The 27,563-nt window shown below is 42.7% G+C and overlaps 1 protein-coding gene and 1 long non-coding RNA gene across 3 annotated transcripts; one reads left to right on the top strand and one right to left on the bottom strand.

Annotated features, from left to right (window-relative positions):
- Positions 1–422: 422 nt before the first annotated feature.
- Positions 423–9,071, bottom strand: NUDT15 (nudix hydrolase 15). 2 transcript variants are annotated; one of them, XM_027557238.1, is made up of 3 exons: positions 8,885–9,071; positions 5,296–5,492; positions 423–3,062 (listed from the first exon to the last, which is right to left on the bottom strand). In XM_027557238.1, the coding sequence occupies exons 1-3, from the start codon at positions 9,040–9,042 to the stop codon at positions 2,902–2,904; spliced, it is 516 nt and encodes a 171-aa protein (XP_027413039.1). In that variant the 5' UTR covers positions 9,043–9,071; the 3' UTR covers positions 423–2,901. The 2 variants fall into 2 exon arrangements, with proteins under 2 accessions (XP_027413039.1, XP_027413038.1); XM_027557237.1 differs by lacking the exon at positions 8,885–9,071 and adding an exon at positions 8,643–8,760.
- On the top strand, positions 9,040–26,816 carry LOC113902223. The gene is made up of 2 exons (XR_003513711.1): positions 9,040–9,127; positions 26,571–26,816. It is a non-coding gene; the product is annotated as an uncharacterized LOC113902223 (long non-coding RNA).
- Positions 26,817–27,563: the final 747 nt, after the last annotated feature.

The raw sequence follows: 27,563 nt of genomic DNA, 5'->3' as shown, positions 1-27,563 counted from the left end.
GATACTCAGAAAAGATGAAGATGAATTTGAAAAAATTAACACACCCAACGTTCACAGCAGCACTATTTACAATAGCTGAGACGTGAAAACGACCTAAGCGTCCATCAACAGATGAATGGATAAAGAATGGCACATATACACAATGGAGTATTAGCCACAAAAACAATGAAATAACGCCACCTGCAGCAACACGGGTGGACCCAGACACACTCAGGCAGGCAGAGAAAGACAAATATCATGACATCACTAATACACGGACTCTAAAAAAATGATACAAAGGAACTTATTTACAAAACAGACTCACAGATGCAGGGAAAAGGCATGATTACCAGAAGGGAAAGGAGATGGGGAGGGACAAATTAGGAGTTTGGGATTAACAAATACACACTTTATGTGTATAAAACAGATAAACAATAAGGACATACTGTATAATACATGGAACTATATTTATCTTACAACAGTCTGTAATGGAAAAGAATCTGAAAATGTGTGTGCATTAATACCTATCTAAATCACTCTGGTACGTACCTGAAACTAACACTACGTTGTAAACAACTATACTTCATAAAAAAAAAAAACCCAACCAAACAAAAAACTGAGGCCCCAAACAGTTTTTGTAGGATGTTATCTAGTAATAGTATCATACTAGCAACTAAAACTGATAAATTCTAAGAATTCTTTTATTTATTTACAAATAACAAAAACCCATAACACAAAACTTGTATGTTAACATAATTTTTATAAAAAATATAGATGTTTTTCTTAAAAAAAAAAAAAAAGTGGATGCATGGCATTGTTTTACATTTTTTTGTCCATTTCTTCCACATCTAGCTTACTAGGAGAGAGCTAGATTTTCTTCTCTGCTTTGCAGTCACTCTACTAGAGTAACCTATAACACGCAGTTTCTGGAAAACTCCTCTGTGGATGTGACAAAAGCGACTCTGACCCCGAGGACCTTTGAAAGGGCCTTGAGGACTTCTTCGGACCATACTGAGAACTGCCGCCCTAGTCTAATTACATTTCACATACAAGGAAGTTGAATCTCGAGAGAGATCAACTGAGATCCAAAATGGTAAGGCCTGTTAACAATGGGATACAGATCCTGGATGGTTTAACTCGCTTCCCTAGGTTTACATTCCCAATCAGAAATACAGCCTAACGACCTGTCCTGTCTGCTCTAGTGGTAGGAACTGTCAAAATATATTAACAACAGAACAGGAAAGGAAAACCAACAAGTGTGATAAATTCTGTGGTAGCACTTGAATTAGGATCTCTACTAGAACTGAAACACTAAGACGAATTCCACTGCACTCTCCTCCACACACACTGGTAGTGACACATCAATACCAGAGCAATACAGAAAGCGGAATTACCACTTATAACATCACCAATTGTCACGTGTTCTGAATCTGAAGCACAGTTCATGACACAATCTCTGAAAATTCTTCACAAGTACTGAATGAAAAGGTGTTGGGTATATTAAGAGACTACAAATAAACTGTCCATCACGTGGGACTTCTCAGGTAAAATGGAGTTGTTCTGAAATGTAGATATTTTTTATTCTTTAACAGGACCTTATTTTGCCTTTTATGTATTGGGTTGGCCCAAAAGTTCTTTTGATTTTTAAGCAAAAATAAAAACCACATTTTTCACTTTCACCAAGAACTGAACTGAACAATGTATTCACCGTTTTGTTCCACTACCTTCTGCCATTTTTCAGGCAACTTCATAATTCCATCTTCCCAAAACTTTTTATCTTTTTGAGCAAAGAACTGTTCCAGGTGCCTTTTGCAGTCTTCCAGGGAACTGAAATTTTTTCCATTGAGAGAATTTTGTAAAGACCGAAATAAATGGTAATCTGAAGGTGCAATGTCTGGGGAATATGGTGGAGGAATCAGAACTTCCCAGCCAAGCTGTAACAATTTTTGTCTGGTCATCAAAGAAACATGTGGTCTTGCATTATCCTGATGAAAGATTATGCACTTTCTGTCGGCTGATTCTGGACGCTTTTCATTGAGTGCTGCTTTCAGCTGGTCCAACTGGGAGCAGTACTTCTTGGAATTGATGGATTGGTTTTCTGGAAGGAGCTCATAATAAAGGACTCCCATCCAATCCCACCATATACACAACATCACCCTCTTTGGATGAAGACCGGCCTTTGGCATGGCTGGCGGTGGTTCATTTCGCTTGTCCCATGATCTCTTCCGTTCCACATTATTGAACAGTATCCATTTCTCATTGCCTGTCACAATTTGTTTTAAAAACGGAACACTTTCATTACGTTTCAGTAGAGAATCACAAGTGGAAATACGATCAAGAAGGTTTTTCTGGCTTAACTTAAGTGGAACCCAAACATCAAAGCGATTAACATAACCAAGCTGGTGCAAATGGTTTTCAACGCTCGATTTGGATATTTTGAGTATGTCGGCTATCTCTCGTGTGGTATAATGTTGATTGCTCTCAATTAATGTCTCAATTTGATTGCTATCCACTTCAACTGGTCTACCTGACCGTGGAGCATCATACAGAGAGAAATCTCCAGCACGAAACTTTGCAAACCACTTTTGACATGTTCGCTCAGTCACAGCACCTTCTCCATACTCTGCACAAATCTTTTTTTTTGTATCCGTTGCATTTTTACCTTTCTTGAAATAATCAAGCATAATATGCCGAAATTGTTGCCTTTTTTCTTCCATCTTCAATATTAAAATGGCTACCCCCCAAATTCACCAATTTTGATAAGTTTCTTTTAAAAAATGCACATTGCTGTGACAGGTGTCATAATACAATCTCACAAAATTGTTTTAAATGAAGTTAGAGACAACCAAGCAAGACTATAGGCATCGTACAAAAAAAATCTAACTGAACTTTTTGGCCAACCCATTAAAAAAAAAAACCAACTCAGTGAATCTCCTTGTTCACCTCTAGGTGACTTCCTTTATATCCTACCAGATGATCCAAATCTTCTTTAAAAGGATCGTAGCCTTGTTCTTTTAAACAACGTAGTCCCCAGAAAAGCTGGTCCAGGGGAGGAAATTCTTCCCAAGGAACCCACTCCCAACCTAGAAAAGAAAGACATTAAAGCAATTTCTTCAGTTGAAACAAAGCATATTCATTTTGGCTAGTTAACCTGTACTAAGAAAAATTAAAAAGTGATTTGCTACTAATAAAATGAAGCGCAAGAGTGATGCTACACATTATCTTGGCTATACAAACATGATTTTCAGTGGCTCAGCAGTAAAGAATCTGCCTGTGATTCGGGTATGTGGCAGGAGCTGTGGGTCAGGAAGATTCCCTGGAGGGCATGGCAACCCACTCCAGTATTCTTGCCTGGATAATCTCATGGACAGAGGAGCCTGGTGGGCTACAGTCCATGGGGTTGCAAAGAGACATGACTGAGTGTGTACAGATGCTCACGACAGGTGAATGTTTAAATATTATGATATTAACAACAAAAATACAATGATTATTAAGAATTCTATGTTCTAAATTAGTTTATGATTACATGTATATATCTATGTGTAATTACTGTTTCTTTCATTAAGCATTTCTCTGCCTATAAAATACAGATATGTAGTTTCACTCTGGGAAGGAAGGGGACAAAGAATCCATGAACCTGGAACAAGCTCTGGAAGGGCTGCTCAGTACCTGTGACCACACAGAATGGGGGTGGGGGCGAGGAGAGGTGGGGGACGAAGAGGGGAGGCACACACTAACCACGTGTTGCAAGATGCTCAGTTAGCTGAGCCTCCTAGAGAAGGAAGCATCTGGGTAATCCCTCTAATTATAATCTGACGGCCGGAGGAAAGATGCAGTGACTAGAGGACTGAAGCAGGCTGTTCAGATCCAGGGCCCGATGAACACGGGGCAGAGTGCATGCCTGTAATATAAATAAAGACCCCGAGCCACTGTACCTTGGCCAGTTATCAGCTCCCCTAGTGAATTTGGTACAATCCTGCCTTCCCATTCTTAAGGCGTGAATCATTTTTTTTGTACCCTAGTCCAGCTGAAGGCCTTTGGATCCTTCTTGTGTTTTTCTTCATGTGATATCATGAAATAAGAAATATGTATTTGGTCTTCATCTCTGTTTCCTGGCAGGATTCCTAAAACCTTTGTATTAATAATTTCCTGAGTGACAGGGATCAGAGGAGCATCTTTTTGTTTTCCATAATAAGCCCCTTTCAACCAAGGCTGAGTCAATGTTAATGAGATGGCTGGTGGCTCCTACACAGTTTCGGGAAGTGGGTGCTGACTAGAAAGACAGAGGCATCATCACAGGGTTGGAACTTTCAGCCCACCGCTGACCCCCACACTCCACCTTAGGGAGGGGGAGAGGGGCTGGAGGTTTGAGTTAATCAATGGGCAATGGTTTACTCAATCACAATAATAATAATCCCATAACGTAATGATCCTTCATAAAAACTCCACACAACTGGGTTCAGAAAGCTTCAGAGTTGAACACGTCAAGCTGCTGGGAGGGTGGTGCATCCATGCCCCCGCCCCCACACCTTGCCATGTTGTTGTTTAAACCCTGACTCTTTTGTGACCCCATGGGCTGTAGCCCATCAGGCTTCTCTGTCCATGGGATTATCCAGGCAAGAATATTGGAGTGGGTTGCCATTTCCCCTCCAGGGGATCTTCCTGACCCACAGATCGAACCCCCATCTCCCGCACTGGCAGGTGGATTCTTTACCTATGAGCCAGCAGGGAAGCCCCAGGGACAAAGTGTAGTACACAGTAAATAAAAGGATATCAATTACTGTCATTAAAGCTTTCAGAGCACTCAATTCAACACAGAAGGCAACAGATTAGGTGTTTTGCAAGTTAATCATTTTCTATAAAAGAAAGTTACTATCTCTCTTGCACAGGTGAGAAAACTGAGGAAGGCACATTAAATGTTTTGCTTAAAAAAGTCAGTTTGAAACAAAATTAAACACTAGCAATAAAACTAACACTGAGTACTTACTGTGTTCATTAGGACCGGCCCACTGTAGGTAATAACTCATTTCATCCTTACAACAACCCATCTGAGGTAGCTACTATTATAACAAATGAGAAAAGAGGCCCAGAGACCTAAAGAACTTGGCTGGAGGTCACAAATCTCTACGCGGAAGAACCAAGCAGTCTGGCTCTAGACCCATTCTCTTTCCTGTTCTATCCTTATGTCTTCAGAACTTAAGTAGATTTAAGCTCTAATTAAAGTATAATTACATTCTAACTCTCTTCATATGGTGACATAATCTTCCTTCAGACATGCTCTCGTAGAAAACGCACTATTGTATGTCATTCTCTTACTTTCATTCTTTTCAGGCTCTACATTCTTTGGTTCTGAATCATGAGTCAGGTCCACCTCTCCTTTCATTAAAATAGTGACATAATGGTAATTCTCTTTCTCAATGAAAGAATTCACAACCGAGGCAAAGCGAACATTTTTCAGGTGAAGAGCTGCTTCTTCCCAGGTTTCCCTTTGAGCACATTCTTCCCAGGTTTCACTGGAAAACAGAAACACACCACCATATTCGATTCTATTTATTCATTTTTTTTTTTTAGTCATGAAATTTCTGGCTAGAAATTTCCAGTGTAACCCAAAAGAGCTGTAATTGATCCATGCTTAAAAACAATAAAACAACAACCCTTAGATACTGTTTATCCTGTATCTAGTTATCTGAAGACCAAAAGGACTTCATATTGAACAACAAAAAACGAACATTTAGCCAATCCAGCACTAGTTCGCTTGCCCAGAAGCAGCATGCAACCAGGTGGTCTGATGTATCAGTTAAGAGCACAGGCCTCGTCGTTAACTAGACCTAGGTTTGAGTTCAAAGTCCATTCCTTTCCACTTTGGATAAGTAAAAAGATAATGCTACTTTCTCACAGGCTTGTTGTAAGTGTATCAAGAAGTAAGTAAAGTCTTTTCCAGTAGGTTCAGAATTTCAGTTTATGCCTCAAAATTGAGAACAAAAGGCATTCATAAAATATTAAAATACACTTATGTGATTAGTTCACCTTCAATATGATCCATAATAACTAGATATTGACAAGAACTGATACTCTAAAAGTTACCAAAACCTGCATATAAATTAAAACATTTCACTGTACAGTTATCATATATGAAACAAGATTAAAAATATACAGTATCCCCCTTTAGAAATGGTTCCAAATGGAATTTTATAGTCAGATAAAGTATGTGAGTATCAAGTGAAAACAAGTATGAAAAGAAATCTGTGTGGTTCAGTGACTTTTAGATTAAATTTCCTTATATTTATGAAGCACTTTAGTATGTGAGATATTCAGCAAAAAAGAATACTGTTTCTCTATTTTTTCTACCTTGACTATTTCTCTAATTATCTAATCTACCCTCACTCTACCCATTAGACAGATCTTTGTGGAAGGAGGAAAGTTGTGAGTTTTCAGGCTTGTAGGAATGTTCCCTTCCTTCCTGATGGGGGGCCAACTCTGCCCCCAAACCAAGAGGCGCTCCAAGAGAAATAAATGGTCACGGAGACGGGTGACCACTGACTCTCAAGGAGGCACCGGTGCGTTACCCCCACTTAAAGGGCTGAGCTGTGGAAGCATACAGGGCTGCCCGGTGCCTCAGAGCAGAGGACCAGCAGGGAATGAGCTGTGGAAGTCTGAAGCGCATCCCGAGGTGTCAGGGATGCACGTGAACACAGCAGCTCATCCCCTCTTTAGGCATTTGGACGGTAGGGGACTGGCGAAAGCAGCCCACGATGGCTGAGCAGAGAAAATAAGCGGCCGTGAGAGCATCGTGTTTTCTCCGGGCCAAGCAGATGCTGTGAGACTACCGGGAACCCGGCAGAAAGAAAATGTAGCGCGGTGTGCTAGCTAGCACCAGGAGCTGGCGGCCAGCATCACAAGAAGTTTTTGGTCACCTGTGTTAGGGAACTGTGCAGTGCAGAAATCCTTGTAGGATTGGAGGACTTCCAACCAGCCACCAAACACACCCTCAGAAAGAGCGCACACGTGAATACTGCACCCAGAGGGCACCTGGAGCGCAGCAGCACCACCCAGGGAACGCTCTGCGCCCTCCCCTCCGACTTCGGCACTCTCGGGATAAAGAAATCAGAAACACTGAGAAGAGGAGGCGGCAGAGAGAGAGAGCAAAACATGGGCCCGCACCTCCTCTCCCCACCACAAAGGAAACACAAACGCCTGGAAGAGGACCAGAATACCAAAATACTACTTTTATTTTTCTTAATTTTTACGATGTTGTGTTGGTTTCTGCCACACAACAATGCCATCAGCCATAATTGTACATCCCCCCTCCCTCCATCCCGTTGATGGTGGGACAGGCTGAGACCTGGGACCCTTATGTCTCCTCTCCTCTATCCGGCAGAACAAAAAGAAACAATGAGGGACCCAAAATAAGTAGACCAGAGCACAGCTGCCATGCACAGCTGGCACAAATTATGAACAAGATTCAAAAACCCAACTGCCACTTGTGAGCTGCCAGGAGCAAAAGCAGGGTACCTCACATGATTTCTGCACTCAGCACCATCAAGGGGTGTGCTTGTCTGTGCAATTTGATTTTTAATCTAGTAATTTTATTATTTATTAAGCGATAGCTTGCTGCTGCTGCTAAGTTGCTTCAGTTGTGTCCGACTCTGTGCGACCCTATGGACTGTAGCCCGCCAGGCTCCCTCTGTCCATGGGATTCTCCAGGCAAGAATACTGGAGTGGGTTGCCATTTCATGCTTAATGAGATCTTCCCGACCTGCTTCTGTTATATCTCCTGCATTGGCAGGCGGATTCTTTACCACTGCGGCACCTGGGAAGCCCCTTGAACGTTTCTGATGCTGTTTATCTGCTGCAGAGGTCATCCTTATTCTCACTATGAGATAGGATGGGACCCTTTCCGGGATGCTCGCACCTGGACAAAGTTAGAGACTAAAAATAACGCATGCACAGTTGGGGCAATTAAAGACAAACTACAAAAAAAGCCACAAACCTACAGCCATTTGTGAGTTGCTCAGAGCGAAGCAGGGTTACCAGGCATGATTTCCGCACACAGAACCACCAAAGGAGCAGGCGGATCACTTAAGCCGCACCTTCTGCGCAACCCGCAGATCCATACCTACGCCCCACTCCATTTAAGAAACCAGCTCACCACCACCTCCCGCTCCAGGAGAGCGAGCAAGGGCACCTGTTTCTTGTTCTCGCTCCCTCCCTTCGGCTACAGCACGAGCCCCGACAAACCTCTGCCTAAATTCCTCCTCTGGCATCTTACCAATTTCTATCGATTAGAGAGTCCAAGAGCCTGGGTGAACCCACCTTCTAGGTCACTCTCAGCCTTTCTTCATTCACCCTTGTGTACAACTAAACTTTCTCTGTCGGTCTGACACCTCAATTCACAGAAAGTCAAAGCAGAGAGGGAGACCTTAGGGAGTACTTGGGACGATTTCCCCGTTTTAACGAGGGAGGTAGAGGCCCAGGGTTTCCGTTAACCATTCGCTTGGTTGGAGCGCTACGAAGACGTACGGAGGCAGGAAAGTATTATACTGCCTGCGTTTAAATAGCCAGCAAACCGTGCAAACATTTGAAGGGACAACTACACTACTCGAGGCCTGTAAATACGCACTTCCGGCCTTTCAAGCGCAAGCAGCAGGAAAAAGACAACTCACAGCGCCTAGCCGCGTCAGGGCTCGAGAGGAGCTGACCCCTCGAGGGCAGCTCGCACGCGGACGTGGCGACTCCTGCTCCCGCCTCGCCCAGAACAGCGCCCCCTGCCGGCCTCAGGCGAGAAAGACAAACGCGCGAGAAACGACGCAGCGTCAGCGCGCACTCACGCACGGATGCGCGCAGGCGGCGACGTCGTCCTCTGCGCGTACGTTTCGTTTTCCCAGTCAGCCAGGCGGCTGCTTACCCGAACTCCAAGTGGCCCCCGGGAAGCTGGAAACTGCCGGCTCCGAACGACCCTTTCCTCTTCCCCAGGAGGACGCAGCGAGGATGCCTGCCGCTGGTCACCACGACGCCCACTCCGACCCCCGGGCGCCGCCCCCGCGGCTCCACGCTGGCCGTCATCGCGCGAGAGGACCAGGCCGGCCGCGACGGGAAGTGACGTTTGGCTCGCCCCGCCCCCGCAGCCGCTGCCAATCAGCCTGAGCAGGTGAGGGCCTGCAAACCTGGCCTTGGTGGTCTGAGTCTCTACGTCTGTGCTTCACTTACGGCTTTCAAATTGTGATGTTTGTTTCCTCCCAGGGAACTGCGCGGCCGGAGTTTTTCGTTTAAACGAGTGCCGTTTACTGTGGATGTTTCAACGTTCATTATTTATGTATTCAGATTCCTCCACGCGCTTACCAGCCACCTACTTTTTTATAAACCTCTGTGCCTTTGCACATCCTTTTTTTATTTTTTTTAAAATGAGGTTCACTACAGTTAACTCATGGTATGTTCAATCGCTCAGTCGTGTTCGACTTTGCGACCCCTGGACTGTAGCCCTGTCCAAGGGAAGAATACTGGAGTGGGTTGGCATGCCCTCCTCCACGGGATCTTCCCAACCCAGAGGTCGAACCCAGTCTCCCACACTGCAGACGGATTCTTTTACTGTCTGAGCCATCACGGAAGCCCACACTCATGCTACGGTATCTCTAATCAGTGTAGTATCCGAGCAAGGACAAATAGTACAGAAACACCGTGATACAAGAGTATTAACAAATCATGGGAAGAAAATTAAGGACTAATTAATCAGTTACGCTGGTACAAATTAGTTTTCTATTTATCTTTCCAGTTTGCATGGCATGCACCAACAAAAAAATCCCAGCTGAATCAGAGTTGTTTGGTTTCTGGTTGGGGAGGATCTTTTTCTTAAATTTAATTTAAATTGTTTTACTTCTAAAATAATGTGCACATAATTTTAACAGGTGGTACAAACAGTGGAAGAATAACCTCATTTTCTACTCCTGCTTCCATTCACTTTTAATTCTGAGCTGTTATTTCTGACACTTGCTTACATATTTTTGAGTAGTATGCTTACACTGCATGTTATGGTAAATGAACTGATTAAACATTTTTAAAGTATCTCTTCTTCCACCCAGAAACTCAGCAGCCTTCAGTATGTTGTGTCCATAAAGATACTCCATGATATTTTCCCAAATAAAAATTGGCAACATATGAAAAGGAGACTATTGATATATCACGGCTAAATGGGGTTATTTCCAGAAATACAAGTCAGGCTTAATATTTGAAAACTCAATGTAATTCACCATTCTAAAAAAGGGAAAAAGGAAACAAATATAATCATCTTAATAGATGCAGGAAAATATCTGATAAAGTTCAGTACTCATTCAAGATTTAAGAAACAAGCAAACGGGAACCATTAAAAGGGTGCCACTTACTGAACTATATGCTTAAAAATGGTTAAGATGATAACTTTTATATGAGTTTTTTTTTTAATATTTATTTATTTGGTTGTGACAGCATGCAGGATCTTTTAGTTGTGGCAGGTGGGATCTAGTTTCCTGATGAGGGATTAAGCCCGGGTGCCCTGTGTTGGGATCCTTAGTCTTACCCATTGGACCACTAGGGAAGTCCCAGACAAGATATTAAAAAACAATAATAGTAAATGTTGGTAGAACAATGTGACATACAAATGTTAAAAGAAAGAGCCTTGATCTATATCTGGCACCATATCTAACAAGTCATACCAGGGCTTCCCTGGTAGCTCATCTGGTAAAGAATCCCCCTGCAATGCAGGAGACCCTGGTTGGATTCCTGGATCAGGAAGTTCCCCCCGGAGAAGGGAAAGGCTACCCACTCCTGTATACTTGGGTTTCCCTGGTAGCTCATTCTGTAAAGAATCCGCTGCAATGCAGGAGACCTGGGTTTGATCCCTGGGTCAGGAAGATCCCCTGGAGGAGGCCATGGCCACCCACTCCTGTATTCTTGCCTGGAGAATCCCATCAACAGAGGAGCCTGGCGGGCTGCAGTTCATGGGGTCGTAAAGAGTTGGACACTACTGAGCGACTAAGCACACATAACAAAATGGATTAGACCTACATAAAAACAGCTGAAAGTATAAACTTTCTAGAAGAAAATATGAGAAAATTTTTGTGATTTTGAGCTAGGCATAAACTTCTTAGATGTGACACCGAAGACATGATCCATAAAAGAAAAATTGTTAATTTGGACTTCATTAAACTTTAAAATTTACTCTGCGAGACATTGCTATGGACTGAATTGTATTTTCCCACAGACATATATTGGAGGCTCGCCCCCTCAATTATCTGATTGTGGGGGCTTTAGGAGGCTTGGATTCCCTGGTAACTCAGATGGTAAAGAATCCGCCTGCAATGCTGGAGACCTAGATTCAACCCCTGGGTGAGGAAGATCCTCTGGCGGAAGAAATGGCACCCCACTCCAGTAGTCTTGCCTGGAGAATTCCACGGACAGAGGAGCCTGGCAGCCTGCAAGTCCATGGGGTTGAAAAAAGTCGGTACATGACTGAGTGACTATCATTCACTCACTTAGGAGGCTTAGATGAGGTCATAAAGGTGGGATCTTCATGATGGGATTAGTACCTTTATGTAAATGGGCTGCCGTCTATGGGGTAGCACAGAGTCGGACACGACTGAAGAGACAGCCGCAGCAAGGCCACCAGAGAGCTTGAGCTCTCTCTCCACACCATGTGCAGACACAGCCAGAAGGTGGCAGTCTGCAAGCCAGAAAGAGAGCTCTCACCAGATACTGAATCTGCTGGCATCCCCATCTTGGACTTTTCAGGCTCCAGAATTGTGAGAAATAACTGTCTGCCGTTTAAACCACCCAGTCTATGATATTTGATTATAGAGGTTGATCTGCTAATACAAATTGTTTAAGAAAACGAGAAGACAAAATATAGGCTTCGGAGAAAATATTTGCAAAGCATATTTCTACTAAAGGACTGGAATAAGAATATGTAAGGAATCCTCAAAACCCAACAATAAAGCAAACAAGTCAATAAGTAAATAGTCAAAAGAATTGAAAATATTTGAAATATTTGAAAAGAATTGAAAATATTTCACCAAAAAGAAATATGGGTAGCACATAAGCACATGAAAAGATGCTCGTCATTAAAAACTGAACTACACTGAAGTACCTGTACATATTACAATGAATAAGATTAAAAAAAAAATGCAAAAAAACCCTGGTATTACCAAGTACTGGTAAGCATACAGACTAATTAGACCTCTCATACATTGTTGGTAGGAATGCAAAATAGTACGAACAGTTTGGCAGATAACTTATTTCATATAATGTTGAGCATATGCTTATCACACAACCCAGAAGTTCCATTCTTTGATGTATACCCAAGAGAAATGAAAACTTAGGTTCATTCAAAGACTTGTATGCAAATGTTACAGAAGCTTTATTCATAATCATCAAAAACTGGAAATAACTCAAACGTTCTTCAACTGTGAATGGATAAATCTACTATAGTATGCTCATATAATGGAAAATGACTCAGTAATACAAGGAACAACCAACATGGATGGGTCTCAGGTGAAAAAAATCATATATAAAAAGCTACCTGCTGTTTGGATCCATTTATATGACACTCTGAAAGAGGCAAGGCTACAGACACATAAAACAGGCCACTCTTGCCTGAGGCTGAGGGTGTAAAGAGCTTGAGCACAACAGGACCTGAGGGATTTTGGGGAGTGAAGCAACTGTCCTGGAACTGATTGTGGTGGTGGTGACATGGCTATGTGTTTGTCAAAGCTCAGAACTATACACTAAAATAGGTGAATTTTATTTTATGTACATTAAATCTCATTAAATCTGACTTAAAAAAAAAAAAAAGCAGAGTGCACTTTGGACTTGGAAAAGTGAAGTGAAGTCGCTCAGTCATGTCTGACTTTTTGTGACCCTATAGACTGTAGCCTACCAGGCTCCTCTGTCCATGGGATTTTCCAGGCAATAGTACTGGAGTGGATTGCCATTTCCTTCTCCAGGTGATCTTCCCAACCCAGGGCTCAAACCCGGGTCTCCCTCATTGTAGACAGACGCTTTACCGTCTGAGCCACCAGGGAAGTCGAAGAAAGGAAAAGTCAAGATGCAATTTAGCAATGGTAAGATTCAAGATCTTACAGAGCCTGGGACTTCCCTGGTGATTAACTCTGCACTTCCAATGCAAGGGGCATGGGTTTGATCCCTGGTCGGGGAACTAAGATCCCAGATGCTGGCGGCTTAGCCAAAAAAAAAAGAGAGACATTTCAGAGCTAAACTGCTCTATTAACAATACCTGAAGTTGTCATCCTTGTGGGTGGAGTTGTGGAAGTGATGACATCTCCTGGAAAGCTAGCGTTACGCTGGAGATAAGGGGAGGCAGTTTCCTCTGCTCACTGGGCCTTAGGAGATTCAGGGAGCCTGAGCTCTGGTGGGTGATGTTCATGGTCACAGCCCTTCTTGGTAAGGAGGGTAGCCTACTCCTAAAACACAGTAGGAAGTCTGGGGCTAATAGGAGTGTAGATAAGGAGATTCAGAAGAAGTCGCATTTAGTAGCCAGTTTGAAGTTTTCCTTTGTTCTGTGCCCAGTTGTGTCCAGCTCTTTGCAGCCCCATAGACTATAGCCTGCCTGCCTGGCTTCTCTGTCCATGGAACTGTCCAGGCAAGAATGCTGGAGTGGGTTGTCATTTCCTCCTCCAGGGGATCTTCCTGACCCAGGGATTGAACGGCTCTTTTGTATCCTGCATTGGCAGGCGGATTCTTTACCACTGTGCTGCCTGGGAAGCCTGAAGTTTTCCCTTACTATGCTGTAATTTCGTTTTACTATCCTGAAGCCTTCAATAAAATCTGGTTATACGTTACAGCCTGGTCTTAACTTGCCTTGAAGAGTTAGGATGGGCCTGAGTTTACCCTCCTATGAAGGAATAAAGGAAAAAGAAGGGCATCAGGCCGGAGAGCTTTGAGAGAGCATCAAATGTCAAAGCCATTTGATCAGTCTTTGATCTCACTGCACTATGTACTCGGAGCTGTACTTAACACATTTATATACTTGGATACTTGAACAAAAGCTATTGTCCACATTATCATTTAAGGAAACTAGAAAAAAAATTTTTCTCAAAATCTTTATGCTGATTGACATGCAATACAAATGGTTATAAAAGGGAAAAGGCACCGACCTGATGTTTAGGGATCCTACAAGAGAAGTGTAAATCAGCCCGCATGGATGTTGCTTACTCTAATTAGACAATCCACATAGCACAGTTCCTTTCTGCAGGACTGCCAACCCATTGAACAGGGCATACCAATAGTTACTGCAGCATTAGAACCTGACACATCTTAGCACTGCGTCTCTTCTTAGTTTACCTAGATTCTCAGCTGAAGGGTAAGGCTCTCAGGCACGGGGGACTCCCATGCCCAGTTCCAGGACTTCCTGGGAGGGCACACTTCTCCTCCCACCCATCCAGGCAAAAATATTGAATACCCACCATGGAGGGTGCTGGAAATCCCCCAGACTGACTATTTTGTCCAACTTCAATACATCGTTATTTTAATGAAAGTCTGTTTATTTTCCATACATTTTCTATTTATTATAATTGAGTCAGCTTTTTACCAGAAGGTTATCTGATCTTCCCCAGTGGCTCAGATGGTAAAAAATCTGCCTGCAATGCAGGAGACCCAGGTTCAATCCATGGGTCGGAAAGATCCCCTGGAGAAGGAAGGGCATGGCAACCCACTCCAGTACGCTTGCCTGGAGAATTCCATGGACAGAGGAGCCCGGCGGGGTATGGTCCATAGGGTTGCAAAGAGTCGAACACTACTGAAGCGACTTAGCACACATGCGTAGACCAAAGGAATAGAACAGAGAACCAAGATATAAACCCTTGTGTGGTTAACCAGCATTGTCCAGCTATTAGCTCCTTCAGATCCTCCCACCCTCAGTGTTTCGACTGAGGTCACCTTGTGGTGTTCCTCAGTCAGTGACTGAGATCACAGTTAGAGGCAGAGGTACAAGGCACTTTTATCCCACATCGGATTTATCTAACAGGCCGTTTTTGCTCCAGAGCTCCCTACTGGGTTAGCAGTCTTGTGGTCAGGTTATTGTTTGATGGCTTCCCTGCTCAATCTTTTTCCCTCACTGTTTCTTAAGAAGCATCAATAAAGCTTCAGCACTCCCAACTCAATCTCTGTATCCACTTCGTGTGTCTGTTGTCAGGCGGTGGTTTGTCTGGTGACTAGATGATGTGGGGTGGCCTCCCTTCCTTGTGATTAGCAGGCTGTGGTTGGGATAAGAGGAGGAGTGAGTCACGTGTCACTCATCATTCAGAAGGGCAGCCTGGACTTGTTCTCATGGTGAGTGATTCAAGAGCAGCAAAAAGGCAAGTCCCAGCACACAAGCACTTTTCAAGCTCGTTACATTTATTAATGTTTCATGTGCCAAAGCCAGCCACGTGGCTGGCCAACCTGATTTAAGAATGGAGAAAATAGCCTCGGCTCCTCAGTGGGAACGTCTGCCAACTGACACTGCGAGGTGTGGATGCCAGAAGACTGGCCATTTTCATAATCTACCAGAGAGACCTTGGTAGAGTTAGCCAACTCCAGCTTACTCTAAAGTAAAATGAGAATAATGAGTGCCTATGACAGCTGAAAGGGTTATTGAAAAACTTACATAGGACACAGTGAGTAGAGGGTCTGCTGTGGTATATGCCTCACAGTGGGGCTTCCCTGGTAGCTCAGGGGTAAAGAATTACCCCCTGCCATTGCAGGAAACGCGGGTTCAATCCCTGGGTCGGAGAGATCCCCTGGAGAAGGAAATGGCAACCCACGCCGGTATTCTTGCCTGGGAAATCCCATGGACAGAGGAGCTTGGCGGGCTGCAACCCTTGGGGTTGGAAAGAGTCACACATGACTTAGCAACTAAGCATCAACAACAAATGCCCTACAGCAGGCACTCTTATGTAGCTGTGCCTTGTGCTCCTAAGATACAAGAATGTTTGCGTGTTCATGGCATGTGTAAGTGACTACGTTTTGTAAGAGGTTGTATTGTTATTCCCAAATATCCACAGATCCCTTCCTTGTAAAATGATTATACACTCCTGTCTACTGCACTGCATCCCCTGGAAGGAGTATAAGTCTGCCCTGTCACTAGGCTTAGCCTTGTCACTTTCTTTAACAACAAAACAAAACTCCACCAAAACCAAAACCAAACCAAAAGGAGATTATAATGTGCTAGTTCTTAGGAGAAACTTTAAGAACCATTGCTGTTTTCTACTAACTCACTTAATATTGTCCTCTGCCATGAGAATGTCAGGTCCGGATAAAGACTATTCCTTCGGTGCCAGTCATAGAATGAGAAGCAAAATGGATGAGAGCCATAGCCGACCTGCAGCCCTTCGCATGTAATATGAATGAGAAATACACTTGTTGTAAGCCATTGAGATTTTCGGGGCTGTTTGTTTCTGCAGCATGATCTAGCGAAATCAAGTACATATTTCTTGTTCTTAGTTGGAATAAAGGGTGTATCCTTGTAGATACTTCAAGTAAGAAAAAATTCTGTTTAATTTCAGAATTTCTCATCTAGTTTCAAACTTGTGTCACTCAGACTATTTATAATAATAGTTTAGTTATTTTCCCTTGGGTAACTTGTCATTGCCTGAGATTAACTAAAAATGTGTCTTTCTCCTATTAAAGTAGCAAACTTTCTTGTAGCCTTGAATTTTCCTTCTTCTATACTGTAGATCAATAGCAATATTAAGCCACACAGCTGGTGTTTTGCAAGTTGTTTACTTTTCTAACACATTTCATTTTATTAAGTGGGTATCTATTGATTCTTCACAATTGCACCACTGCTGAAATGACTAGAGATTATTTCCTTTGAAGTCTTATCATCCCTTTAGTTTGCAGCCAATTTTGCCCTAAGAGTAGATAGTCTGAGCCTGTGAGAAATTTAGAAGAGACATAATATTTTTCTAGAGTTTTTCTAAAAAAAAATCAGTCAGGTATATTCAATATAGAAAATGTAGCCATGAAGAAATGTACAAAGAGGAAAACCAAATCTACCAGCCAGAGATGACTATGGTTAGCATTTATGCTGTATATCTCCAGTTCCTCTCCTAAGACACCACTGGAAAATTAATAAGCATCTTATCTATCTATTCTCCTTCCTTCATATAAAACAGTAAAATCAATTGGGGCTTGAATACACCCTCTTCTAATAGAGCCAACTCTCTCTCCTTTTCTCTTCACCCTCCCTCCCTCTCCCCCACTTTAGCTACTGCCCCGCCTCTACTGTAGTACTTGAAAACTCATCTTGGGTGGAGGTATCCCGGGGTACAGCCCACTTCTGGAACAATGCCTTTGGCCTGGAACAAGGGCACTTGGCGGAGCTTCTCTTGAGGGCAGAGACTTTGCATTTCCTTTGCGCTCTATATGCACACCTTATTTCTACTGATGGAGGTGTAACGTGCGTGTCACTACTTTTGCTCACCCATTTCCCTTCCTTTTTTAAATTTTTATTTGTTTGGCTGAGCTGGGTCTTCTTTGTGGCACAAAGGATCTTGAGCTGTGGCACGTGAACTCTTAGTTGTGGCATGTGGGAGCTAGTTCCCTGACCAGGGATCAAATCCCGGGCCTCCTGGGTTGGGAGCTTGGAGTCTTAGCCACTGGACCACCAGGGAAGTCCCCCATTCCCTTCCATACTATAACTGTAGTAACAGGAAATTCATTCCTACTTTTAACAAACATATTTCAGGAACTTGCTATCTGCTAGAGATAGTGCTGGGCCCTGTGGTTAACAAGATGCAGCCTGTCCATCCAGGTTTCAATCGAGAGATAAAACCTTAGCTCTAAGTTTTCTCTTAAGTGAGTGAGTGACTATTTATTAGACTGTACCCTGGGCTAAACCCTAATCAGCGTTTCTCTGCCATCCCTTCCATCTCCTTGTCTTAACTGAAATCTGACTCTTCCTTAGGTTAGCACTTTCCCAGCCAAGATCACAATGAACCTGGAGGTTGCATTCGGCAGACCTGAATGCCATGCCTTTTGGGCTGATACAGTCCACTGGGTCACAGTTTATGGAATGATTCTTCTTATGTGTCCCTTTGCCTAGATTAAATGTTGGCTGTTTATGCCCTTGTACTCCACTGGCCTCAGGAATCAGCATTCCCAGTGCTAAAGAATCCACCTGCCAATGCAGGAGACACTGGTTCAATAAGATCCCTGGTTTGATCCCTGGAGAAGGAAATGGCACCCCACTCCAGTATTCTTGCCTGGAGAATCCCGTGGACAGAGGAGCCAGGTGGGCTATGGTTCATGGGGTCGCAAAGAGTTGGACCCACTGAGTGACTAAGTTTCTGTCTGCCTTCTGTTCACTGCCTCTTCCAGACCATTACTCCCTCACGCTCCTGCAAAAAAAATCCTCCTTTACTAAGGTTCAGGCCTTTTGATCTGCTCTCCCATCTGTCTTCAGGTCCCTGTCGTATGCCCACCTTGTGGTTGTACTCTATCATTCAGTGAAGACTTTGATGCTCAACTCACAGCCTTATCTACCACATGTGCCATCCCCCTCCACGGATGACCCTCCAAGACTCGCTTCATTTTCAGTGGCCTTTTCTCCACTTCTGTCACAAGCTCCTATAGCCACACCCCAAATCTTACCATCATTGGAAACTATTTCCAACGTAACAAATTTAAGCACTGATAAATGTGTGCATGCTAAGTCACTTCAGCCGTGTCCAACACCAGGCTCCTCTGTCCATGGGATTCTCCAGGCAAGAATACTGGAGTGGGTTGCCATGCCCTCCTCCAGGTGATCTTCCTGACCCAGGGATTGAAACTGGGTTTTCTGCAAATCCTGCATTGCAAGCAGATTCTTTACCACTGAGCCACCAGGAAGCCCCCTGATAAAATGTGTAAGGACCTGTAATTGTGTCCTTCCCTCTTTAGCAGCCTAGTCAGGTTCAACACTGGGGAGAAGAACCCCGGGAGAGGGTAGTGTGTGGGCTGAGGTCTGGGGCTTATCATGCTCTGGTTGACAGAGAAGCAAAATCGAAGCTAAATAAGTCCAGCTCTTAACCACTTTATTAATGGCTTGGTCCTCTGCCTCGTTTTCATGCTGGTTCCTCTAGCAGTGTTTCATTATCTCTTAGTATCTGTGTTTGGTGGAAGAGGTTCTATGTTTGGAGGGTGTGATGAAGGGTAGCTGCCCCATCCCACCGTCTTCCAGCTCTGGCCCTTCCTTCCTTCCTGCCTTCTGTTCAGCCGCTCTCTCTGTAGTTGTTCTTCCTCCTCCTTGGGACCTCCGGTCCATTGACAACCCTCCCACTTTCTAATCCATCAGGCTTCTCGTCTTGGGTTCCATGGTTTCTTAGTTCCATAACATTCTTAACATTATACTAAACTCCCTTCACCCACTCACACTTTCTCATCTGGCAAAAACCCAGCCTGGAGTGAAACCACCTGTGTGCTGTCTCTGTGGTTGCCCCTGAGCCTCCGTGTCTGCTGGAGAAAATGACACAATAGGCAGACTGTTGTCAGTATATAGTCAGCATCACCTCCTTCAAATGGGTTCTTCTTAACACAGCCCAGCCATCCTGGGGCTTCTCACTTGACTTGCTTTCCTACAGTCCATGATGAAAGCTTCAAAGCCTCTCCAGTCTCTTCAGATCTCTGACTTTCTCACCTTCTGCCTTTTTTTCCAGTAGACAGCTGTGACTCCTCTCCCTCAGAAAATCCAAGCTTTTGGATCAAAACTTATTCAGTTTTCTGGTACAAAACCTGCCACCCTGCTACTTCCATATCCACTCTCAATGCTCCCTCTTATGGCTTCAGAAGAGGCCAGTCCTCCCATGAGGGTTGTAAGATACCCTCTCCAGAAGTGTGATGTTATTTAATTGTCTTCTCTCCTGTATATTATTTAACCTCTTTCACTCAGCTGAATTGTTCCCATCCAATCTAAATATACTCACATCTTTTCCATCTAAAACCATACAAACAAATATGAACAGAACATAATAGTCTGGATCACGGTCCTTTTTAACTGCTCTCATTAAACTGTGTTCCTCATCTTTAAAACACACATTTTAGTTTCAGTTATGTATTCATTACTGTGGGTATTTAGCTCATGCCTGCTCCTCCAATGGAGTATAAGCCATATGAAAGGTCATTTCTGTGTTAAGTTTTTGCTTTCCATTGTCTTCCCAGGTGCCCAGATCCACAGCTGCTTGAACAGAGTTGACATTCAATCAATAGATATTTTGTGTTGAATTCCTTCATCCATTCAATACTTAATTTTTTTTCAATACTTAATTTTTGACCAGCTTCCAGGCACTGAATTAAGCACCAAAGATAAAAATTTGCCTTGCCTCCAAGAACTCAAGTTCAGTGAGGAAAAAAGATCAAACCCTTGAGTGATTTCAATATAATGTGATATGTACCATGAAAAGTCATACACAGGCTTCAACTTCAGCCTGGGTGGGAGTGGAGAGTGAGAAAAGGCAGATAAAGGCAGTTGAGAAAGGGTTCCAAGAAGAGGTACCTACTGTGTTGAGTCCTAAGAGCCAACGAGGTGGCAGTTGCCCAGTGAGTGATGAGGAAGACAGGCAACAGCATGTACACTGGCCCCAGGGCCATGACCTTTAATTGCAAAAGACCTCTAACTGTAAGGAGTTCAGTGAGTCTCCAGACTGTGTAAGAACGTGGAAGGAGCTGGGACATGAAGAGATTTGGAATGCCAAGGAACCACTGATGGTCTTTATACTTGGAAGCACAACTGCACCTCTAAAGCTATTGTTGAAAGGTTGTTGTTGAATCACACGAAGACACCGGGATTCTTGGCCCCCGGAGGAGAAGAATTCAATCCGGGGCCAGAGATGAGGCTTGATCGCTCAGAGCTTTTGTGTAATAAAGTTTTATTAAAGTATAAAGGAGATAGAGAAAGCTTCTGACATAGGCATCAGAAGAGGGCAGAAAGAGTACCCGCTTGCTAGTGTTAACAATGAAGTTATATACTCTCCAGTGAATCCAAAGACTGTCTGGAGGTTGTAAAAACCTCACCACACCTACTCCCATAATTTACATTTTAAGATAACAGAATTAGCCAGAAGGTTTAATCCAGAGACTGTCCTCAGGCAGGATACATTATTGTTATATAATCCTTGTAAAGACCAGATCTACTCCCATAATTTACATTTTAGGATAACAGCCAGAAGCTTTAATCCAGAGACTGTCCTTAATCCAGAGACTGTCCTTAGGCAGGATACATTATTGTTATATAATCCTAAGGAATATAGAGAAGGAAAAAAAGTTTGTCCTTTCTTCCTCCTTGAGAATTCCAGACCCCTCTCTCCTTGGGGACCCCTAGACTCCTTATCAACCTGCCTTGGAAATGACTCTCTCATTGTGATGCTGTATTTGCTATATTTGGGCTTCCTAGGTGGCTCAGTGGTAAGGAATCTGCCTGCCAAGCAGGAGACACAGGTTCAGTCCCTGGGTTGAGACGATCGCCTGGACAGTGAAATGGCAACCCGCTTCAGTATTCTTGCCTGGGAAATCCCATGGACAGAGGAGCTTGTTGGGCTACAGTCCATGGCGTCAAAAAAGAGTCAGACACGACTTAGCAACTAAACAACAACAACAACATCTGCATTGATTACTCCTCTGTGGAGGATGGACTGAAGAGTGACTGGGAGAATCTGGAGACACCTTTTGGGTTCCTCTTCTTCTTTTCAAATTTATTTATGTATGTGACTGTGCCCTGTCTTAGCTGGTTGTGACATGAGAACTCAGTTGTGGCCTGTTTGATCTCTTAATCATTCCTTGACCAGGGATGGAACGTGGGTCCCCTGCTTTGGGAGCATGAAGTCTTAGCCACTGGACCACGAGGGAAGCCCTAAATTGACCTTTAACTGGCAACATCAGACTAGCTTCTTTCAAGGTCACAGTTAAATCTTCAGCTTGCCATCTTTTAAGATGTATTAAAACCTTAAATGAGAAATAAATGATGTTCCAGGTCAAGAGATAAAAAGACCTACATTCAGTTCACCTCCTAATCCAGGCTTCAAAGTATATCTCTGTACTAGCCTGGGTATTTGGGTTATCAGTGTATTATTCTCCCCACCTCTCCAATGTCTATTTATTTTTTGTTCTGTTTTGATTTCTTAAGCTAAATTGACCTTTGAATTGAGGGCTACATGAAACAGCTCTAGGGAGTATTAACACTACACTTACTCTAGTTCAGTTCAGTCGCTCAGTCATATCCGACTCTTTACGACCCCAGGGACTGCAGCACGCCAGGCCTCCCTGTCCATCACCAACTACCGGAGTTTACTCAGATTCATGTTCGTTGAGTTGGTGATTCCATCCAACCATCTCATCCTCTGTTGTCCCCTTCTCCTCCTGCCTTCAATCTTTCCCAGCATCAGGGTCTTTTCAAATGAGTCAGTTCTTTGCATCAGGTGGCCAAAGTATTGGAGTTTCAGCTTCAGCATCAGTCCTTCCAATGAATATTCAGGACTGATTTCCTTTAGGATGGATGGTTGGATCTCCTTGCAGTCCGAGGGACTCTCAAGAGTCTTTTCCAACACCACAGTTCAAAAGCATCAATTCTTTGGTGCTCAGTTTCTTTATAGTCCAACTCTCACATCCATACATGACCACTGGAAAAACCATAGCTTTGACTAGACAGACCTTTGTTGGCAAAGTAGTGTCTCTCCTTTTTAATATGCTATCTAGGTTGGTCATAACTTTTCTTCCAAGGAGTAAGCGTCTTTTAATTTCATGGCTGCAGTCACCATCTGCAGTGATTTTGGAGCCCCCCAAAATAAAAGTCTGTCACTGTTTCCATTGATTCCCCATCTATTTGCCATGAAGTGATGGGGCCAGATGCCTTGATCTTAGTTTCCTGAATGTTGAGCTTTAAGCCAACTTTTTCACTCTCCTCTTTGACTTTCATCAAGAGGCTCTTTAGTTCTTTGCTTTCTGCCATAAGAGTGGTTTCATCAGTATATCTGAGGTTATTGATATTTCTCCCAGCAATCTTGATTCCAGCTTGTGCTTCATCCAGCCCAGCATTTCTCATGATGTACTCTGCATAGAAGTTAAATAAGCAGGGTGACAATATACATCCTTGATGTACTCCTTTCCCTATTTTAAACCAGTCTGTTGTTCCATGTCCAGTTCTAACTGTTGCCTTTTGACCTGCATACAGATTTCTCAGGAGGCAGGTCAGGTGGTCTGGTATTCCCATCTCTTTCAGAATTTTCCACAGTTTATGGTGGTGCACACAGTCAAAGGCTTTGGCATAGTCAGTAAAGCAGAAATGGATGTTTTTCTGGAACTCTTGTTTTTTCTATGATCCAGCAGATGTTGGCAATTTGATCTCCGGTTCCTCTGCCTTTTCTAAAACCAGCTTGAACATCTGGAAGTTCATGGTTCATGTACTGTTGAAGCCTGGCTTGGAGAATTTTGAGCATTACTTTACTAGCGTGTGAGATGAGTGCAACTGTGTGGTAGTTTGAGCACTCTTTGGCATTGCCTTTCTTTGGGATTGGAATGAAAACTGACCTTTTCCAGTCCTGTGGCCACTGATGAGTTCTCCAAATTTGCAGGCATATTGAGTGTAGCACTTTCACAGCATCATCTTTTAGGATTTGAAATAGCTCAGCTGGAATTCCATCACCTCCACTAGCTTTGTTTGTAGTGATGCCTCTAAGGCCCACTTGACTTCGCATTCCAGGATGTCTGGCTCAAGGTGAGTGATCACACCATCATGATTATCTGGGTTGTGAAAATCTGTTTTGTATAGTTCTGTGTATTCTTGCCACCTCTTCTCAATATCTTCTGCTTCTGTTGGATCCATACCATTTCTGTCCTTTATTGAGCCCATCTTTGCATGAAATGTTCCCTTGGTATCTGTAATTTTCTTGAAGATATCTCTAGTCTTTCCCATTCTATTGTTTTCCTCTTATTTCTTTGATTGCTGAGGAAGGCTTTCTTACTTCTCCTTTGTATTCTTTGGAACTCTGCATTCAAATAAGTATATCTTTCCTTTTCTCCTTTGCCTTTTACGTCTCTTCTTTTCACAGCTATTTGTAATGCCTCCTCAGATAGCCATTTTGCTTTTTTTTTACTTACTCTAAGGATATTGTAAAAAATGATTTTCAGAAACTAACAACAACCAACCCCCCAGTTCACACACATATACACACTGAACTCATAGAAAAAGAGATCAATTTTGTAATTTTCAGAGGTGAGCAGTGGTAGAGAGCCGGGGTAGGGGGAATTGGAGGAAGGTGGTTGAAAGCTACAAACTTCCAGTTAATGTTAAATAAGTACTAGGGCTGTAATACACAATATGATGACTATAGTTAAGCCTGCTGTATGGTATATAGGAAAGTCATTAAGAGGGTAGATCTTAAGGGTTCTCATTACAGGGAGAGTTTTTTCTTTCTATGGTATCTATATGAGATGATGGATGTTAGCTAGACCTTTTGTGATATCATTTCACAATATACGTAAATCAAACCATCATGCTCTACACTTTAACTTATACAGTGATGTATATCTATTTCTCAGTAGAACTGAAAAAATATGTTTTCCATTATGTCCCATGTGACCTTACACAGTGATCCCTGTGTAAGAAACTCTTGCCTGATCTTAATATCAGATGTAAAGGTCCTGAGCAATGACCTATTTATGTATCTGCAATTAAATTACATAATTCACTAGTTGCGTACAGAAAGGCTTAGGGATCTACTTTGGGTCCATTCTTAATAGGGATCATTATTGTCAACATACTTTCAGTGCTATTCTTGACCCAAATGTTGACCTTTTCACTCCTCTGTTTACGTTTCACTTTAAGGTGAGAGGGTGAGTCAGGCAGCTTATGGGTGAAGATCATTCTTGGAGAAAGGAATGACAGCTGTCTAAAGGTCAAGGCAGAAACATGCCTGATGTGTTTCAGAAAGAGCATGGAGGCTGGCATGCTTGGAGTGGAAAAAACAAGGGAGTGTAACGGGAGATTCAGTTAGTGGTTAGTAGGTCTGGACCATGGCTTTGCAGGTCATTTTGAAGAAGTCTGGCTTTTACCCTAAGACGTGCAAAGTGGCACGATCTAACTTGTATTTTCATAGGACCTCTTTGGCTGCTGGGAGCAAGGGTAGAGCTGGGTTATTAGTCAAGAGCCTGTTGCAATAATGCAGGTAAGAGATGATGGTGACTTGGACAACAGTGGTATTTCTTTTTTTAATTTTAGTTATTTGTGCTGGGTCTTTGTTGCTGCATTGACTTTTCTCTAGTTGCAGCAAGCGGGGGATACTCTCTATTTGCGGTGTGCAGACTCCTCATTGTGGCGCTTCTTTTGTGGCAAAGCACACGCTCTAAAGCATTTGGGCTCCAGGAGTTGTGGCACTATGGACTCAGTAGTTGCGGCCCCCTGGGCTCTAGAGTGTTCGCTCAGTAGTTGTGGCGCATGGGCTTAGTTGCCCCATGGCATGTGGAATTTTCCCAGACCGGGGATTGAACCTGTGTCTCCTGCATTGGTAGGTAGATTCTTTATCACTTGATACCAGAGAAGCCCAACAGTGGTATTAATGGAAGGATTGAGAAGTGGTGGGATTCTAGATGTATTTCGAAGGGGGAGTCTATAGAATTTGCTGATGGATTGGATATGCAAGAAAATGTGGGATGTGAGCAACTAGAAAAGTATACTTGACATTAACTTTCAGGAGGAGCAGGCTTGGGAAAGAAACCCAGGAGCTAAGTTTTGGATGTGGCAAATGCTCCATAACTCAGTGAACCAGTACTTTTTTTCAAATGATCAATACATGCCGGTACAAAATCATGCATAGGTAAATATTCATTCAACATTCACAATAGATCAATGGATTTCAAAATAACAGGCTGAGAAATTCACTGATATAGTTGCAGATTCTACATTGCAGCACATCTTTAAGGAACTATCATCCTTTGAGTTTCAGGGTAGTGTCAAAGACAAATATCCATAATTATCTGAAAATAATAAAAATAACAAAATACTCCCCTTTTCCCCCAATTACATATCTGTACATGTTTTTTTCACACACTTGAACCAAAACACATGTTGCAGTAGATTGAATGCAGAAATATATATGAGAATCTTACTGTTTAACATGTACTGTTGAGCCAGACATTCAAGAGCTTTGTAAAAATGTAAAACATTGCCACTCTTCTCATTAATGCTTTTTATTTTGGAAATAATTATTTTTCATAAAAGCATACTATTTATGTTAACATGTGATAGGTTATTTTAGTTATTTTTAAAGTAAATCTAAATTTTCTCAATTCAAATTAAGATGGTACACAACATTGAGAGATAAAACCACAGAAACAAAAATTCTTTGGGATCCTCAACAAGTCTCAGGGTATAAAAGCATTTTGAGACCAGAAAGTTTGAGAACTGCTGGTTTTGTCTGCTTTGCATAGCTAGCCTAGATTCTTATAATGATTGTAAACTTATCTCCTTTGGAATTCTTAGTTCTCATCAGGACCAGAGCCAAAGAGTTAGGGCTTACACCAGCTGGCTCTGTTACTATTCATAGGCAACAGAGTGGACACTAGAGACTGCCTTTACTTCTGTATCCTTCACGTCCTAGGGTGCGGTGGACCGAAGAATACAACAGCACTTGATCTTGACCAGGAGCCAAAGGGAAGCCATTCTTCATGTTGAAGAGATGGATTTCAAATCTTCAAACTATTTGGAATTGTCTTATGAAGCAATTTTAGATAAAGTTTCCTAAACAGAATTAATTTAAAGGCTCATTTAGAATGGGATATATGTACAATTTTAATATCCTATACTCCATTGAGAATTAAGTAAACCTCTTTTGTCCATTTTTCAACTGAGTTGTCTTTTTCTTTTAGTGCATTAATTAACTATAATATTGCTAATTGTCACATAAGTACCTTTATAGTTTGTAATATAAATGTGTTATGTTTCTACAGGTCAATCTACAATAATTAAAGTTAAATTTAAGGTCTGAATGGATTTATTTTCAAATGCCTGCTGATATCAACTGTACAGGAGACAAGTTAATTCATTTATCAAGTTAGATACAACCTCAGAAAAGTAACACAGGAGATGTAACAGTTAATTCAGGTGTATACTATCTTGTGTAGATTTGTCATAGAAATGATACTTCTGTTTCATTTGTTGCATAAATTCTATGATCAGTTCTTGAACAATGTATAGGATGGCTGCAAACCATTTCTTAACAGTTTTTCACAATGCTTGGATCACACTCTGAAATACTTTGGTTATAATGCACTTGCCCAAGGTTTTGTAATTCCATGCTGAAAGTGAAAGTTGCTCAGTCGTGTCTGACTCTTTGATCCCATGGACTATACAGTCCATGGAATTCTCCAGGCCAGAATGCTGGAGTGGGTAGCCTTTCCCTTCTCCAGGGGATCTTCCCAACCCAGGGATCAAACCCAGGTCTCTCTCATTGCAGGCAGATTCTTTACCAGCTGAGCCACAAGGGAAGCCCAAGAATACTGGAGTGGGTAGCCTATCCCTTCTCCAGTGGATCTTCCTGACCCGGGAATTGAACCAGGATCTCCTGCACTGCAGGCAGATTTTTTACCAACTG

This window comes from Bos indicus x Bos taurus, chromosome 12 (genome assembly GCF_003369695.1).
Source record: "Bos indicus x Bos taurus breed Angus x Brahman F1 hybrid chromosome 12, Bos_hybrid_MaternalHap_v2.0, whole genome shotgun sequence".
Classification (NCBI taxonomy): domain Eukaryota; kingdom Metazoa; phylum Chordata; class Mammalia; order Artiodactyla; family Bovidae; genus Bos; species Bos indicus x Bos taurus.
This window is presented reverse-complemented; position numbering and strand designations above follow the sequence as displayed.

Bases quoted from the DNA above. Each gene is read 5' to 3' on its own strand.
- NUDT15 (XM_027557237.1), bottom strand. From the start codon at position 2,696: ATGGAAGAAAAAAGGCAACAATTTCGGCATATTATGCTTGATTATTTC.